Source organism: Bombyx mandarina, chromosome 25 (assembly GCF_030267445.1).
Source record: "Bombyx mandarina strain Sakado chromosome 25, ASM3026744v2".
Taxonomy (NCBI): Eukaryota; Metazoa; Arthropoda; class Insecta; order Lepidoptera; family Bombycidae; genus Bombyx; species Bombyx mandarina.
The window spans coordinates 10,426,267-10,445,968 of NC_143231.1; the positions used below are offsets into that span (position 1 = coordinate 10,426,267).

Consider the following 19,702-nt stretch of genomic DNA (forward strand, 5'->3'; position numbering starts at 1 on the left):
GTAGTACATTGTCGTTAATAATATAATTAAAACACGCGAAGGCGCACCCCTAATTATCGGCGCGCTCGAGACGCCTGCGTTGCTACGTGCTGAGCTCTGAATGTCGTATTAAAATGTGTGATGTCGTGGGACACCAGATAGGAACAAAGTTCCTTATTATAAAAATATTAGTTTTAAGTTCTATTCGAGGTATAAAGAAAAAAATGTATACCTGAATACATTTTTATTATGATTATTTTATTGATAAAAATAAATAAAAATCACTTTACAAAGTTATCAACTTCATTTTATTCACAATGATTTATAAAAAATATATAATAAAAATATTTAATTTTTTGTACGTTATTACAAAGTTAAGTCGTACACTGTGTGCATTACTAATAAAAATCTTACGTTACGGACGTTTTTTCCCGGTTAGGGTACCCCTCCGCATCATCTCATAAGGAACTTCGGTCCAAATAAAAACTAATAACTCCATAGCATTGGGCTATTAGACTCAGTTATGAAAACAAAATAACATATTCAAAAAAAAATACATTGCGTAAAAGCGGAAAAATCTAGACGGCTTTACGGCGTAAATAATGACTCGGCCGTCGTGAGCCACACACGGGCCATCAGCTAATGAAAGAGTAATTACAAAAGTGGCGGTTTCTTCCGTTAGCCGACCTTATCTTGTCTTCGATGGGGCATTAAGTTTTTTTAATTACTCCGCCCTGGTACGGCGCTCTGACACGGCGCTGTTCAATCGTCGTTTGCTATGAATGCGTTTGTAAACGAATTAGCATATGGGATTACCAAGAAGAATCCCAAACTGAACATATGTAGCGATCTATAAATTTTAAAGGTTTTTTTTATTGCTTACACGAGTGGACGAGCTCACAGCCCACCTGGTGTTGAGTGGTTACTGGAGCCCATAGACATCTACAACGTAAATGCGCCACCCACCTTGAGATATAAGTTCTAAGGTCTCAGTATATAAGTAGTTACAACACTTGCCCCACCCCTCAAACCAAAACGCATTACTGCTTCACGGTAGAAAAAGGCAGGGTGCTGGTACCTACCCGTGCGAACTCACCACCGGTAAGATTAAAACCATAAGGTTAAAAACTATTTGACTAAGTAAATAAGTCTTTCCATGAAGTTACATCAATCTTTAGCGGCTTAGTTAGATGATAATAAATATCGATTGAATATATATATATATACTTTGGTATAAGTATTGTTAGATATTTAGATAATTTTTTTAAGAATATTAGTTTTTTAATGGCCCTTAGCTGCAGGATCCAGAAGGTTCCAGATCCGTGCTCGAATTCCACATCGAAAAACATTCATGTAGCGAACAATGTTTGATCTCTGGCTGGGTGGTTAATAATATATGTATATGCATACAATGCGTACAAAAGTATATATCTAGTATGTCAGTCTAGTATATTAGGTGGCCATTGTACAAAAAAAAACCTTTTTTTTATTTTTCATCATCATCATCATCATTTATTTATATATTATTCATCATTCAAAGCCAAGTTCGATCATTCGCTACAAATGACAAGATATCATTAAAAAACATTCAATTAAAATCGAAAATCGAATGAGTTATGTTATTTAATTTATGTAGGTACGTTCGATTTAATTATAAACAACATATCATTAAAGAATATACTGGAATAGACTTATTCGTTTGAAACAACCGTAACCTAATTAAACATAGCACACCATGCGGTTCGCATGATAATCCTTGAGTATGTGTAATTAAATATTGTAGCGAGGCCGAGGCGCACCTCACCTTGTCTCGAAGGAGCGGGCGCGGCGTTCTTTCATTAAGCACACACTTTTTAAAACCTTATGTCACTAATGACAGTATTTTGGGCGGGAACGTCACGCGAGTTTAATTTTTCTTTTTTTCTTTTTTTAAACGGTTCTTAAACATAATGCCTGACCACAAATTTGTTTTGGAAATTGTTTTTCAGCATTAATACGGTAAAGTAATTGTTTCCGAAGCGTGAATGTATTATTATATTGTATATTACCTAAAGCTTACTGGTGAAACCAGTGTTTCAACTTCTTTAGAAATCTTAGGATTGCTGGCAAGATAGACACTAAATATGATAACCTAAAATATAATCCTGCATAATTAAGATCTGCAACTAGACCCGTTAGATAAGGCCTTGAACAGATTCGAGGTTTTTTAAGCAAGCAACGTCTACCTGAGCTCTAGCTTTATTTATATTGAGCCCGCAGTGTATCGCAAAAGCAAATATCGGATGCACCTTTGACACTAAAAATTTCCATCGTCATTTCAATCTCAATCGTAATCGTGGGTGAATTACAAGGATTTAAAAAATGGAACCAGATCTAACAATTCAATTGGTTTGCAAAATACCTTCGTATAAAATAAATTAAATTTAAAAGAATTAACTGTAATATATTTCAGCAAACTATCATGTAATATTATAACACCCATTATTTACCTAAAATATTGTTATATCACCAATAACGGTTATTAGAAAATCTTACAAATTATTTCAAAGAATGTCAACAACATTTTGTCCTTATCCTATCCTTGGCGTTGACCACTATCAAAACGGAAGTCGCTAGCGCGCTGTTATCACAGTACTGGATCCCTGTGACCAGTTCCCAAGAGCTTCAGGCTGTGAATTCGGCGAGAGCTCATTTGTTTTTCCAGGGGCTCAGGATACGGTGGTCTTAGTGCGCGAAGACGGCTAATTATGTTTTGTTTTATGCGGTTTCAGTTGATATCGTCGGTCGATGGCATACGTTACTGAGAATTGTAGCACATAAATACCATTTAATACCTTAATAATAGGTATTTGCCCGAAGATTTTCCCGGTCCGGAGAGTTCTTATTTCAAGCAACATATAAATTTCATTGCAATATCTGTAATATTTTACTAATACATTATAGCATAGTATGCTCTGAGGAATTGTTCGAGATGATACCGGCATCTCGTTTTTACCATCGCACCGCCCGCCACCGGAGTAGAGTTCATCCATACTACCTGGAGCCACTGCGGTCATCCACAGTGCGTTTCCAGAGGTCTTTTTTGCCACGTACCATCCGGCTATGGAATGAGCTCCCCTCCACGGTGTTTCCCGAGCGCTATGACATGTCCTTCTTCAAACGAGGCTTGTGGAGAGTATTAAACGGTAGGCAGCGGCTTGGCTCTGCCCCTGGCATTGCTGAAGTCCATGGGCGACGGTAACCACTCACCATCAGGTGGGCCGTATGCTCGTCGTCTGCCTACAAGGGCAATAAAAAAAAAATAAAAAAAGTAACTCTCTTGATTCGACAGGAACGTTAAAAAATTTCATTTTTTTTAAATCTTTTATTTATTTTTTTCTATCAAAATAGCCTGGTTTACACATATGTCTGATAAAATCGAATATCAAACAGAATTCAAAAATAGATTCCCGTTGGTTCAAATATAACGTTTTTCAATATATAAGGACAACTTTGAAAATTTTATTTTAATTTAATTATTTTTGTGCATTTATTTTAATAATTTCTTTTTCCCGTATTCCTTAACAGCAGGCTGTAAGTACGCTTAGAGGCAATGCGATCAGGCAGTTTGAGAATATCGCAATAATGTAATAAATTCACGGGATGGTAGCAAAGGAAAAAAAATCCTTATTTCAATGAACAGTAGAATCTAAGTAGGTCGTAAGCTCGTCTTAACTATCCAATCCAGTATGTATAACAGATGAATAAATAAATACAGTGTCACACATTCTCGGTGCTAAAACAGCGTAAATTACTCCACCAATGTTAAGGGAAAACAATCTCAATAAACAAAAATTTAAATAAGCACAAGCATGCTGTATAATGCATGTAAAATGTATACGATTTAAACAGCGCCCCTACCGTCCGTAAAAAGAATTAATTTTAGCAGAACGAATGAATTTACTTACCTACTAGCGACCCGCCCTCGCTTCGCTTCGGAAACATTAAAACACACATGAAACCAAAAAAATAAAATAAAAAAAATTTAAAAAAAAGTAGCCTATGTTCATCAGGGACAATGTCGGCTTCTAATGGAAAAAGAATTTTTCAAATCGGTCCAGTAGTTTCGGAGCCTATTCGAAACAAACAAACAAACAAATCTTTCCTCTTTATAATATTAAGTATTAAGTATAAGTATAGACTTACGTTTCGCAATTGAATTGTGACGTTCTCGAAACTCGCGAATTTTTTTTTTGCTTATATTGGTGGACTGGCTCACAGCCCACCTGGTATTAAGTGGTTACTGGAGCCCATAGACATCTAAAACGTAAATGCGCCACCCATCTTGAGATGTAAGTTCTAAGATCTCAGTATAGTTAGTTACAACGGCTGCCCCACCCTTCAAACCGAAACGCATTACTGCTTCACGGCAGAAATAGGCAGGGCGGTGGTACCTACCCGCGCGGACTCACAAGAGGTCCTACCAACAGTAAAAATGTTTTTTTTTTCATTGCTCTATAGGCAGACGAGCATACGTCTCACCTGATGGTGAATGGTTACCGTCACTCACGGACGTCAGCAATGCCATACAAGCCACTGCCTACAAACGGTTACGTTACGGTAACTTGATAAATAAATAAATCTCGATACTATCTAATGTAATGATCCGTTTTCGTATCGAGGACTCGATACAATTACATTATGAATATGATATATTGGTAGGACCTCTTATGAGACCGCGCGGGTAGGCACCACCGACCCGCCTATTTCTACCGTAAAACAGTAATGCGTTTCGGTTTGAAGGGTGGGGCAGCCGTTGTGACTATACTGAGACCTTAGAACTATATCTCAAGGTGGGTGGCGCATTTACGTTGTAGATGTCTATGAGCTCCAGTAACCACTTAACACCAGGTGGGCTGAGAGCTCGTCCACACATCTAAGCAATAAAAAAAAAAATATATATGGCAGATTTTTGTACAGTAGCAGCCAGCATATAATACAAGCATATGCATCAAAATACAACAACAGAAGGAAAGGTACGTGATAACTTCGGAAGGCGCGGCCTAGGCCGTGTACACATGGGAAATTATAAAAGTGCGGCAAGTCGCCTCGACGCGCCCTAAGACGCGTAATTAATTAAACTTGTACACATATTGTATCTTCAGCTTTAGGTTTAAAAAATATAATAATCTCGAAATAGGTATCGTATTCTTGGTGTACGTGCGTTAAAATTATTGCATTATTTAATAAGTAAGTAACCCAGTTTTTTTTTTTAAATTAATATCTGAAAACTGTGTAACATTTAAAAAGAATTTACCAAGTTTTTTTTTCTATTTCTTTGTAAAGTATACGTTATCTGGTCTACTTAAAGAAAACAGATATCTCATCGCGATCTTGTTTTCTTTTAATACCTACGATTTTTTAACTCCAATGATAAAAATAATTCACTACCTACATAGACTTTGCTGCAAAGACTGCGCTCCTAATAATTGTGTAGACAATTTATTAAGATATTATTTAGTCGCTGTGAGGAACGCCCGAGGGAAATAAACTTAAGTAAAACGATGCGTACGCCATCATAACTAGCGACATCTAGCGCTCATTTAATTATTAGACGTGCGAATATATGTATTAAGATATATTATGATATTAAACATTACTCAGATAGGGCTGTCCGGAAATCTTGTGCGGATTTGGATACTTCAATTCCCGGTCAAGTCCCAAAAAATACCCTTGCTAACTTTTGACTGATTAATTCAAAATCAGCGTTTTGCTAAAATCTTCATCTGTGATGGAACGCTAAAGCTGGCGTTCTTGATTTTAATTTTTTTTAAATCTAGCATACAAATTCCTCGACATTCTTTTAGCTACAACACTTTCGCTATAAGCAAACATACGTCATTCGTTTTTTACCTTTATAACATATTCAGACTTTTTATACGTCACTTGTGGTCACGGAAAACCACCACGATGAAGGAATAATATATTTAATAAAATTAATGCTTAAATAATGCTTAAAATTAATGACCGGTGGCAGGGCCTATTTTGGGCTCACACATGTAGATAAATAGTGACAATGAAGTTGGTAAGAAGGTGTTAACTATGAATGTGAAAGGCTATAGAGGAAGAGGTCGACCTAACAAGAAATGGATGGATTGCGTGAAAGACGATATGTGTAAAAGGGGAGTGACTCAAGAAATTGTATATGATAGAGGAGTAGAGAAGGAGAAAACATATTGCGCCGACACCAGATGACTGGGAGAAGGACAGGACAATGATAATGATGATGATATGTAGATAGTAACATCTTGCATTATACCATTCAAACCGGCACGCATCGTAGTTACCGTAAAATCAGATGGTTGTCAAAAACATTAGTTTCTTCTGAAATTCAAACCAGAAATGTATTTGTAAGCTTTTGAATCACGAAACTGTCTAGTAATTAACAAACTAATACAATGCTCAAAGGGCCGTGAGTGGTCAGCGCACGTTTAAACCCTCCATTCTGCGCATTTAAAAAACCCTTTTTTTTACAATTTTTTTTTTAATACCAGTAGTTGGGGTAATAAAATCTCGGAAAGCGCTCAAATGAGCTCAACTTTTGAAGCCTACGGTACAAGACAGACGGGTCAGCTAGGGAGCTATCCAGGGACGTAATAAGAATTGAAATAATATTATATAGCGCGATTCTCCTAGTCTTTAAATCACGTTAGTTGGTAAAGGTGAAGAGATTTCTTTGCCTATGAAAAACAGTCCGTTGTAAAGTGGCCGATCGGAGAGGCGTCGTCGTAGCAAGTGGTATAATTTCAAAAACAGCGTCAAAAGTTGCTACGTATATTAAATATTTTAACACGGCCCATTTCAATCCGTTAACAACTGCTACATTCATATCAAACCACTTGCTACGCTAGCGCTGTTCTTTTGTCGCGTTGTATTTTGAATCGTAAATTTTTGTTTACAGCTGGACCCTTTTCGAAATTGTCCCCCTTATAAGACATTGCTTCTTTTACCTTCATAAACAGTAATACGATAAAACCAATATTTCTTTTAGTTTTTCCGAGTCGTAAACATAATTAAAAAATATATTCGCGTTTGCGAACCGGCCGTGATCGCGAAAACCATGGATTTTTTAGAAACGTCGGTTATAATATAATGACAATAAAAAAAAGCAAAATTAGAATGTAACAGTTGTTTTAATTATGAATAAATCTAACTTTGCTATTAGTTACGTCAGCACCATTAATAACATCAGGCAGGCAATAGTCGCATTTTTCTAATAGGTACTAAAACCACACTTAAATACATTCCGTTTAAATTTCATTCAATTAGAGTGGTCGGTTGTTTTTTATTTATTGTTTAGACGGGTGAACGAGCTTACAACCCACCTGGTGTTGAGTGGTGGTTACTGGAGCCCATAGACATCTACGACGTAAATGCGACACCCACCTTGAGATATAAGTCCTAAGGTCTCAAGTATAGTTACAACGGCTGCCCCACCCTTCAAACCGAAAGGCATTACTCTTCACGGCAGAAATAGGCAGGGTGGTGGTACCTATCTGGTACCTATCCGCGCGGACTTACAAGAGGTCCTACCACCAGTAAGTTACTACCAGTAAATAAGTAACTACATAAATAAACATTTTTATTGCAAACCATCAAATTCATTGTACAAAAGACGTAAGTAAAAATTAGTAGTCACAAGATACGAGAGTTTCTGCGTGAAAGTTGGCGAACATGGAGGCGTCGATAACTGTCTGTCGCACCCGCATGTTGGCACACACGTAAAATACTTATTGTTGACTTACCGTAAGCCGGTGAAAAGTCTAGATTATCTGAATTACAATAGAACGACTTTAATAGAGGACTGTAGTCACTAACAAACGAAAATCAACTTAAAGGCTATACAAATTAAATTGTATATTTATTATTGCGTTGGACGGACACGGAACGTTGCAATTGCAATAATTGAAGACATGAGTGAATGAAGGGTATATGATACAATTTGTTAATTTTGAGAAAACCGGCCACAAACCTTTGTTACTTCTACTTTTTCTTCGTACATAGCTCGTTCATCGCATGCAATCCAAACCCACAGACACAGCCCACTGAGTTTCTCACTGGATCTTCTCAGTGGGTCGGGTTTCCGGTTCGGTGGTAGATTCTGCGAAGCACTGCTCTTGCTAGGGTCAGTGCTAGCAACACTCCGGTTTGAGCCCCGTGAGCTCACATATACGTTAGGGTGAAGCTAAAATAGCCTCTCAAGTATATCAGCATAGGTAGGAAAAAAAAAACACTTTTTTTTAACTGCCTTTAAACTCGGAGTTTTAAGGCCTAATATGGTTTATAGGCACATAACACCTTCATTCAATGTAAAAACTCAAAAATCTTAAATAGATACTTAACCCCTTCATCCACTCATGTCTTCAATTACATATCGAATAGCTATTATCACAGCCGTTGTAACTATACCGAGACTCAGACTTAGAACTCATATTTTAAGGAGGGCGGCGGCATTTACGATGCGGATGTCTATGGGCTCCGGTAACCACTTAACACCAGGTGGCCGTGAGCTCGTCCATCCATCTAAGCAATAAAAAAATAACAATAAAAAAACGAGTCTTACTTCATACATGAATACTGTATGAACACAAAAATAGTTCGAAAAGTGTGGGTATTACAAAAGCATCTCGCACGTCCGAGTACGGACCTGATCCGGACGGCGCAGTCTGAAAAAAACTTTTTTTCACTAACTGAAGCATTAATCCGGCCCGGTATTAGTTTACTCGCGTTTACTTGCGCCCGTGTGTTTGTGAGTGCATCGCTCGTGTGTGTGCCAATGCGCCGTGCAACTTTTTTACATAGACCTTTTGATGTTACAGACATTCCTTTTTTTATATTTAAAAAAAAAATATACTTTTTAAGCGACTCTCGCTATACTTACCGAATGAATAGCGTATGTTAACTGAAGCCCGTAATCTAAATAGATTTCGATTGTGACGTCATAAAAATTGATGAGCTAGTTAACCAATGAACGCAATCAATTAGCCTTTGTTGACAAATTCCATAAATCGAATCCAAAAATTGGTTATCTGACGACAATAAAATAATTTATGACAAATTAATTGGTTGTCTGTAAATGGTGTTACGTGATATCGTCAGCAGCAGAAGTGTTCGAACTGCTAGCTCGACGTCACGCCAGAAGAGAGATGATGTGTCACAAGCCAACGCTTCAGCTGATCCTGCGTTGTCGCTTGTTCCGCGCTCTCGCTTGCACGTTCAGGCGGAACGTGACACCTTTTCGTGCATGCATCGTGTATGCTCATCGATTTATAAGAAGTCATCACGTCAAAAGTATGCACAATAAATGGCACGTCTAAAATAAAATGGTCTGTACGCCGCGGTCCGGCGTCCGCTTTCCCGTACTCCTCGAAAGCTGGACGCAGTACACACACACATACACAACCCCGTAAATGTATGTACATATTTAACACATAGGTATCATTTGGCCGCTTCCCGTTTTAATAACCATTGTATTTGGCAATCGAAATGTCTGCGAAACTATATTTTTCCCGTTACCTTTACTGCTGAACTATGACGTCACGTGTCTTGATATATTCGTGCGCCTAGTACCAACCAATAAAGTTGTTTATGTTATAAGTAAAATGAAGTTCATAAAAATATTTATAAACTATTCGACAATAGAATTGATAGGCGATTTGTGAAGTATTATTAATGGATTTCGTAAAAACTAAAAAATTTTTATTGCTTAGATGGAGGACGAACTCACAGCCCACCTGGTGTTAAGTGGTCACTGGAGCCCATAGTATAACGGCTATAAGTTCTAACTATAGGCTATAAGTATAAGGTATAAGTTATAACGGTTTAAGATATTGTGAAATATGATTCCGGTAAAAAAGATCTTATGACACAGAAATTGGATCCTTTTTACAAAAAAGAGGTCTGTTATAGAAAAAAACAACTTTTATTTAACTTTACGCATTGAAACATATAAGATTAGAATTCAACGTACATTTGCACGCAAAACATAACCCACTGAGTATCTCGCCGAAACGTCTCAGTGGGTCGCGATTTTGATCCGGTGATAGATTCGACGAAGCACTGCTCCTACTAGAGCAGATGTTCTTTCAGGCCTGTGATCTCGCTCAACAATCAGGACGAAGCCAGAATCCCTCGAAGCACAAAAAAAAAAGCAAAACGTCCAAAAATATTTTTCCATGATAAGCCTCAAGAATGAATCGTTACTGGCAATTTAAAATGGCTTTTCCAATCTTTACCGTTGGCGTAATCGTCATTTTAGTATTTTCTTACAAATTGTTTTATCGACGAACGGTGAACCCGCATTGTTGCTAAGCAAATATAACAAAGATCCATACGACGCTTCGGCCTACATTCCTACGGTTTTAGCGATGGTGACGTCAATTTGCAATTGTCAAGGTAAAATGAAAAAAAAAAAAATTTTTTTTAACTTAGTTTAATTTTGGGACTGTATGATTTCTTTCCTTTGCCGAAAGAATAAATAATTTGAGCATTACATAAACATTCTGTTATAGTTTTGAAATATCGAATTCTGTGATATGTTCTATATGGTATTAACGAAACAGATTATTCAATCGATCAATGAACAATATTAATTATCTGTGCAATATCTTATATGAATATATTTAATGTGTTTAGATACATTTTTACGTTCTACAAATAACAGAGAAACTTCTTAATGATATTCGTTAATCTGTTGAATTGTCTTATAATTTTATTATATTACGACCAGTAATCGCAAATCAAGTTTGCCGACAAAAAGGTACAAAGGTCCTTTTCAACAATAAATAGAGAGTGAAAGAAATGTAAAGAAAACAATAAATCGACCCTTCGTATATGTTCTTCGTCTTGGGACTAATACTTCGGCTCGACATAGAATATACATAAACAGATACAACGGAAAAGAATTCATTTGAGAACACAACATAATTTCGGTTGATTAGTGAATTTCGAATTAAATAGGTTTTTTTATTGCTTAGATAGTTGGACGAGCTAACAGCCCACCTGGTGTTAAGTGGTTACTGGAGCCCATAGACATCCACAATGTAAATGCGCCACCCATCTTGAGATATAAGTTCTAAGGTCTCAAGTATAGTTACAACGGCTGCCCCATACTTCAAACCGAAACGCAATACTGCTTCACGGCAGAAATAGGCAGGGCGGTGGTACCCACCCGCGCGGACTCACAAGAGGTCCTACCACTAGTAATTACGCAAATTATAATTTATATAACTGTCAGAAACAAAACGGCTTATATGAAAACACGTGTTACCGAAAAAAAAGTTTTATACACATAGCACTACTAAGACATCTGAGTTTCTTATTGCGTTCCGTAGTTTCTCAAACTTTGTTCAATTAACGATCAATACTTTTCTTGACACAAATTTTATCTACAAAAGATCGTCCCGTGTCCTTCTATTGTGTAACCATTCTGTGGCCTCGCTAAGTTGAGTTCACACGGGAATCGAATGTCGTCTTGAGGGGGAATAAACCACACCCGCCAAGATAGCTCACCGCCGGGATTTCCTTTAATCACATTAGATATTTGATGGACATACGTTCTACACTGACACACTTGTGACATTAGTAGAAATTTCCGACTAGGCAACACTAAAAACATTTATTTTGATTACTTTTATTTTCTCTGTTTTTATTGTGCAAATCTTTTTTTTTCTTCCTAAGCTGATGGTCTTGAGAGACCATATGAGCGTAATCGGGTGAGTAGGTGAGCTCACGGAGCTCAAATCTGACGTTCTTGCTAACACGAACCCTAGTAAAGAGCATTGCTTCGCAGAATCTACCACCGGATCGGAAACGCGACCCACTGAGAAGATCCGGCGAGAAACTCAGTGGGCTGTGTCTATAGGTTAATTCGCTCGTCGAGCCCTACGTCGCAAGCGACGGGTTCGACGAGGACGGTGACCGGTACTTGTGGTACCTAAAAGCACCGCTAATGGATCAACCGTGAAGATAATGCTATCGCCATGTAGAGTTTTAAACTAAACTACATAAATGATCGAAAACACGTTTGAGGAACAAACAAAAAAACCACCCGCCATAGAACTCATGGTCGTACATATTTATTTTGTAAGAAAATTCTAAAGGCGTGTACATAAGTCGCACTCATTTCTACTCACAAAATGAGATGTATACAAATTTTGTAAGAAAGTTTAACAGTCAAACCGGCATTCCTTAAGGATCCTTACCAAAAAAATCCATAGCAACTGCTCCGACCAAACAATGAAACCCAAGACGTTCGAATCCAGGTAGATTGCAAGATGTCCTAAGGAAACGTGTCACTAAAAAATGTAACCGACTATATCTTTATTCCTGTAGCGATAGAGTTTAAGTTCGCATCACGAAAACGCTTTTGTCAATCGAAGATTTAAAACTTGTTAATCTAAAAAGTGTCTTAGCCGCTAGCATATACAGTTGAAGTCGGAGTGCATCATCACCGAAAATCTCGAGAAACACGTTAAGGGTGAAGAATTATGTGAACAATAAAATTGCAAAAGTCAGCCAAACAGCTGATTCCCACGTAACGGTTTTATAAATTTGAATTTTTGAAACGGGAATAAACGAATCTTAACTATATAAGGCGGTCGTTATTCCATTTTATTGCACTGCATTGTACGAGGTCACGTTAAGTGCATACCAGAGACTATAACAGACGTGAGCTAAAAAATGTTGCTTAAGTTCGTTCTATCGGTAACGCCTGAATGCTTTGCAGAAGAGATATGCAGGACAGCGGTAAGCATACTCGTCAAACTCGGCAAATACTTTGACGTACAATCTAACCTAAACAGCAGCCCGCTGAGTTTCTCGCCGGATCTTCTCAGCGGGTCGCGATTACGATCCGGTAGTAGATTCACTCGCGAAGCAGCTGCTCTTGAGTAGTTTGGTCTCCTTTGGAAGCTGTTAGCAAATCCTATCCTTCCTGAGACCGTGCTCGCCTATCCTAGCAAAACTGGAAAAGCCAGCGGGCCATCAGTAATCCTTAATTTCTAAAAAAAAAAAAAGATATGTGCAGGACAGCGGTGTCAGTCGGGGCTAAGCAGTTACTATGTCAATAAATCTTTAATTAAGTACAAGTCACTAGGGAACACATGCCCACTGAGTTTCTCGCCGGATCTTCTCAGTGGGTCGCGTTTCCGATCCGATTGTAGATTCTGCGAAGCACTGCTCTTGCTAGGGTCAGTGTCACAGATCATAGAAACACACTTGTTTCTATGATCTGTGGTCAGTGTTAATATCACTCCGGTTTGAGCCCCGTTAGCTCACCTACTAGTTAAGGTTGCGCTGAAAAAGCCTCTCAAGCCTATCAGCTTAGGTAGGAGAAAAAAAATAGAGAACACGTGTTTGATAAAACAATGTATCCGTTACCTACGACATACATTACACAGATCGATACCAGTTTGATTGACCCCCGTTTGTTGGATTAGATTTCGTTCTTCGATACGCGACCACGTGAATACACATAGCTTTATTTTCCTTTCGTACGCCCGCATGACTGACTGACGCAGTAAAAAGAAACCTACAAATAAATAACCTAAATTTTACACGCGAAAAAAAACTTTGAACTAGATTTCTCTCTACGAGTAGTACATGTAATTAAGAATATTTAAGAATACTAGTGGTCCGCTGGTAGTCGAAATTCGACTATAACTAATGGAAATTATAAGTTTGTACACTATTATGATTCTATTGTCAAGGGCTATTATGATTCTATTTAATCACAGATTTCGTCAAGACACTACACTTTAGACGAATATTAATACAGAGAAAACAATATTTAATCTATTCTCAATTCGACAGACTATAACTAACAGATTGCAAAGAAAAGTTTGACAATATACTTCAATGCAATAAACAAATAGTATGCATGCGTGTGTGTGTCAAATACATGGTAGGGTGTGTAATGTTTTCTTTATTGATTTAATGTATCTTGCATTATTTAAAAAAAAAATTAGCATTGTGCACTTCTTCTCTATAATCTCAATAAGTGTGGAAAATTTCATACTCCTCCGTTCGCGCAATTTTCGTAAAAAGGGATACAAAGTTTTTGCTTCACGTATTAATATATAGATACTTTTACTGTGGAATCTCGGGCTTATACGAGTAGTGGAACGTTGTCAGTGACCACGAAATATAAATACATGTGTACTGTTCGAAACGTCTAAAATAGTTTACTAACAATAATAAACCCGATAATAAGCCATCAAAGTAGTTTTAATTATGTTTTCGACTCACAAAAATCGAAATTCTCTAGTTTGTTGTATAACATAGATTAAAAATACAATTTTTTTTTTTTTGTTGCTGTCTATACTAAAAAAAAAGGACAACGTTTGTTAATTTAAGAAGTCTCAAATTTCACGACAGATTAATGATATTGGATATGATAATATTAGAACAGATCCGCACCATTCTCATCTTAAATGAATATTTTTTGGAATACAACAAACGGACAACTAAAGAAGTAAGAATAATTATTTGTACGAGTGTGATAATTAAAGGGGATTGCCCACTCTCCATAGTGTGCTAGGCCCAAGATGGACATCAAATATTACTATAAAAATGTACTGATTCAAATTCTTAAATGTATTGGATATCTAAAAAATATATTGAAATTGACGCCACTATTATAAAAAATATAATAAAAATAAAAACTCGTTTTGAGGTTAATTTTCTATATAAATAAGTGTCGGATTGTGAGATACTTCAAGAACTTTTCTTTTCTTAATGTTTAAGATGTTCCTAATGTATTTTTATCCAATAGGGTATAAAAACACACTTAATTCTTTAAATATCTATATTTTCTTCATCTTCATACACAATTAGTATCATCTAAAAATAGCAAAGGAGAGCATATACACGGTTTTAAATCTCGGTCAGGGTAAAACCACAATTCACACAATGTTTTTTAGTCGTAGTATGAAACGTTATTGATAAAAGTAAAATAAATCGAAGAAAAATCAAAACACATCCATTTTGTACGCAAGCACAACACCACAAGCAGCAAGCGAAGTATCAGTCAGTCAGATTAAATTCAGTGTTGTCAGTATAAAGAAAAATAATTACATGAAATTCATATATCGATTATTTTTTTAAATAACCGATAATTGATTTATATCTTAATCTTTTTTTTACGAGTACACATTATTTTTTATGTTTTTGTTTTAGTTGTACATATTTAAAAAACAATACTAGTAAAGTTTTTTTTATTGCTTAGATGGGTGGGCGAGCTCACAGCCACCCTGGTGTTGCTAAGTGGTTACTCGAGCCCACATACATCTACAACGTAAATGCGCCACCCACCTTGAGATATAAGTTCTAAGGTCTCAAGTATAGTTACAAGTTAAAGTCCAATGGGTATGTCTTCGATGTTATTTTATGTGCATAAAATCCATTAAAATCGTTTGATTAATGATAATACTTAAAATGATTTATTTATATGTTTTATTTATATACTCAAAATATTTACTTCATACGTAAAAGGATTTGAAGCTGGCAATATTTTTCCCGCAAAAATAAAAATCCTTGTTTTTTCAATAGAGTTACTTTTTTTTAACTACTTATTGTAAACTATAGTGGCGCTTATTTGCAAGAAAGTAAATGCATATTTATTTATGACAAAATTAATGCACTAAGTATTTTTTCTATAATCTATTGTCCGCTTTGGGCCTAAAATGGGCCATCCCCTTTACAAAACTTTCATAACAAATCATTCACACGATCACAATGTATAATTTAGGTAAATTATTTTGTGTATTTCTGTATTTAGTTTAACTCTTTTTTTAAGTTGTTCTAATTCTTATGAGCACTTTTTACTGGTGGTAGGACCTCTTGTGAGTCCGCACGGGTAGGTACCACCACCCCATCTGTTTCTGCCGTGAAGCAGTAATGCGTTTCGGTTTGAAGGGTGGGGCAGCCGTTGTAACTATACCTGAGACCTTAGAACTTATATATCAAGGTGGGTGGCGCATTTACGTTGTAGATGTCTATGGGCTCCAGTAACCACTTAAAACCAAGTGGCCTGTGAGCTCGTCCACCCATCTAAGCAATACAAAAAAAAACTTAAAGCGCTATTGATGTAATGCAATTAATTATTCAACAAAACAATTAATCATTTTGTAGGCACATTCCCTAACACTGAGCATATACTACGGGCCGCGGCGCCAAATGAAATTACACATCACTAATAGCCACTTACGAGTTTTAAATACCATCCCACTTGTCGATGACTTTTCGATGCCACATGTTCCCCCTTATCTGAATCATGCTGGAGACATTAAAACGTGGATATCATTACTGACATTATCGCACAGTTCGAGTAACAAACAAAGAATGAGTAATATTATATCTGCAACTACGCCCACAGTACGATAATGCTATTGAAATACGCCTTAACATGTTATCGGAAACGTCGGGGTAAAGTTTAGTATAACGATCGCACGAGTCGAATTGAACGGGTTTTTACGTTCAGGATAAACGATTTTTTACACATTCTTATAGATCCACTAATAATCTTACTAGACGCCTAAAGCCCTAACACTAGGAGCAGGCTTAGGAGACCCTGGTAAAAGTATTCGTCGAAGAGTTGGTAGTGGAACCTAACCCATAATGCCAGCTCGCTGAGGTTCTCGCGTATCTTGAGTTTTTTTTTTTATTACTTAGATGGGTGGACGAGCTAAACATCTACAACGCAAATGCGCCACCCACCTTGAGGTATAAGTTCTAAGGTCTCAAGTATAGTCACAACGTCTGCCCCACCCTTCAAACCGAAATGCATTACTGCTTCACGGCAGAACCTACCCTGTGATGGTATCTACCCGCGCGGACTCACAAGAGGTCCTACCACCAGTAATAACGCAAATTATAATTTTGCGGGTCGCGGTTTCGATCTGACAGTAAATGCATTCGCGAAGCAGCAGCGCTTGATTTGTTAGGTATCCTTCGGAGTCGTTCTGGAAGCTATAAGCAAATCCCTACCTTCTTAAATGAGCCCAGTCCGCACTCGCCCAACTATCCTAGTGAATCTGGAAAGGCATAAAAAGCACAAGTAATCCTTTCTTTCTAAAAATGCTTAACATGCAATACCTGTCTAATCAGCAACGAATAAAAGCATACTCAAAGATGCAAAAAGACGTGTAATTATTTAAACACTTAATTTGCTTATACATATAACAAGGCCGTCATCGACACGAGTGCCAATTAAAAAAACACCCCAACACTAGTGACGCACAGAGCGGCTGAGATATCCATATGTGGATCTGTGACAATGTGGATTTGAATCATTTAATAAAGGTAATTAAAAAACGTATGATATATATAGCTCTCGAAGGTAATTCAATGTAATTCGTTCGTAAGAATTTTATTGCGCCAACGATTCGTAGCGTCAAAAAGATTCCATCTCCGCAACTAGCTCATCATTTGCAGAACGTGAAAAACTGAATTAGTCTATCTGAATGCGAGTCGTAAGTAATTAGCCCCGGGAGACACTCGTTCCGTTCGCTCTCGTAAGCGGAGCGAACCGAAGATAGAGCCGCCACGAGAGCTAAAATGACTAATCAAATCCTTTCCAGCTCTCGACGGGGTTCGAGGGCCTTTTTATTCGCATTGTGACATGAAGTGTCAACTGTAGACTACCTACGTACGTCGAGTACTGTAAAACAAAAAAAAAAACATGAGATTTCATTGCAGCCGGTTGCGATTTTTTCGCTTTTGCCTAATAAAAAAAAAAAAACGTTACGTCACTTTAGAACACCAAATATTAATCTTATTAACTAACATCAAGATTTTCATTATTATTCCCTTTGTCATTCTCACCTAGAGCTTGGCAAAGGATATATTAATTATATTCTAATGCGATTTTGTTAGACATTTTACGATCGCTCGTATGATATTAAGCCTTCTTGAGAATAATAGCTTTTAGAATAGGAAACGAAGCTATGATTAACTTGAAGAATGAAGTTCCGAAATGAGGCGTGCATACATTTTGTACTAATTTCCGGTAGTTTATTCCTGTTTTTCTACGGCTCTTATTGGCTCAGAGATATTGTTTTCTCGATTTAAATCGAAAGACATACATACGGCCATGACTTAATATATTAAAATACAAAATAGTTTTTATACTGGATAACTTTGAAGAATATGCACAAGTTATCCCTAATTAAATACATACTAACGAATGAACGAATACATACTAATAAGAGCAAATAGGTATTCTAGTTTATTTATCTACATCTCTTATGAAAGAAAGACGATTAATTTAAAGGTTATGTTATGTTAATAAAGATTAAGTTTTGACTTTATGGCGGGAACGCGAGGAGTGAAGTGGTCAGATTTGTTTTATTTTGTCTATTTCGTGTTTCTTCAGGTTTAAATATGTAATAACGGTGGCTTATTAACTGTTGAAAATGAAACAAAGCCACTGGACGTATATTCTCGGGATCCTCCAAAAAGTCCACTGAAAAAATCTCAGTAAATGACCACAATTTTACTGAAATAATATTTCATCCCATATCATTTCATTTCATTTCATTTCATCCCAGTTGATTAATGTCTCAAATTAATCATCTTCATTTCATTTCACTCCATATTATCATTTTTCAGAAAATTAAGAATATTAATTGAATAAGACATGACTTAAAAGTCTTACTTCTTCTTCTTCTTCTCCATCGCTCCCTCATTGCTGAGGATCGTGACTCCGTTTTAGCTTGTCTACTGTCAGCCTCCATCGGTTCCGGTCAGTTGCCTGGTGTAGTGCAGCGCTAAGTGGTCCGCTGGTTTGCTCGGAGATCTGGTCGGACCAACGTTTGGGGCTCCGGCCTCTAGGATGTTTTCCTTCTACTTTCCCAGTGACCATCAGACGTTCCAAGTTGTCTACACCTCTGCGGGCAACATGGCCAAAGTGGCGCATTATGCGTTGCAGACAGGTGGCAGACAGGCGTTGAGCGTTCTCCATTTTAAGCTGATGTAGACCGAGATGTTACTTATGTTACCAGGTCATAAAATCCCTTAAAAAAAAAAAGATTAAGTTTTCAGCCTTTACGACTTGAATATCTACAAAGTAGCATTACCATTTATTTATAAACGCCTAAACGAACAAAATATATTAAATAGTTGTTTTTAATCTTTCCAGAGAGTTCTACTACATCCAAATGGAGAAGTACGCTCGGCAAGCGATCAGTGAAGGTCTGAAGGCGGCCGAAGACCTGCATGTTGCCGGTGACTCTGAACTTTACAGAGTCCTCAACTTGCATTACAACAGAAATAACCACATCGAGGTTAGTTTCATAGAACCTATCAAACACAATGAATCGAATATAAAAGATAATCTTTTTACATTCCATTAAATGTCATTAATGATTTAAATCCAAATTGAATTAACGTCAAACCGGTCATGTTTTAAAAGAAAAAGCATCTGTGGTAGGACTTCTTGTGAGTCCGCACGAGTAGGTACCACCACCCTGCCTATTTCTGTCGTGAAGCAGTAATGCGTTTTGGTTTGATGGGTGGGGCAGCCGTAACTATACTGAGACCTCAGTACTTATATCTAAGGTGGGTGGCGCATTTACGTTGTAGATGTCTATGGGCTCCGGTAACCACTTAACACCAGATGGGCTGTGAGCTCGTCCACCCATCTAAGCAATAAATGAATAAAACTATGCCACGCACTTCACTGTGC

At 37.1% G+C, this 19,702-nt stretch overlaps 1 protein-coding gene and 1 long non-coding RNA gene across 11 annotated transcripts in view; both read left to right on the top strand.

The window, feature by feature from the left end:
* Positions 1-19,702, top strand: part of LOC149499891 (uncharacterized) — a 266,141-nt gene that overhangs the window by 141,430 nt on the left and 105,009 nt on the right. The window lies entirely within an intron of this gene.
* The window catches only part of pros (homeobox protein prospero), a 165,158-nt gene that overhangs the window by 137,893 nt on the left and 7,563 nt on the right, over positions 1-19,702 (top strand). For all 10 annotated transcript variants that reach the window (XM_089738398.1, XM_089738388.1, XM_089738389.1 and 7 more), the window contains one exon: positions 19,157-19,301. In XM_089738398.1, coding sequence (XP_089594524.1) covers positions 19,157-19,301 — 145 coding nt within the window. The remainder of the gene's footprint in view (positions 1-19,156; positions 19,302-19,702) is intronic.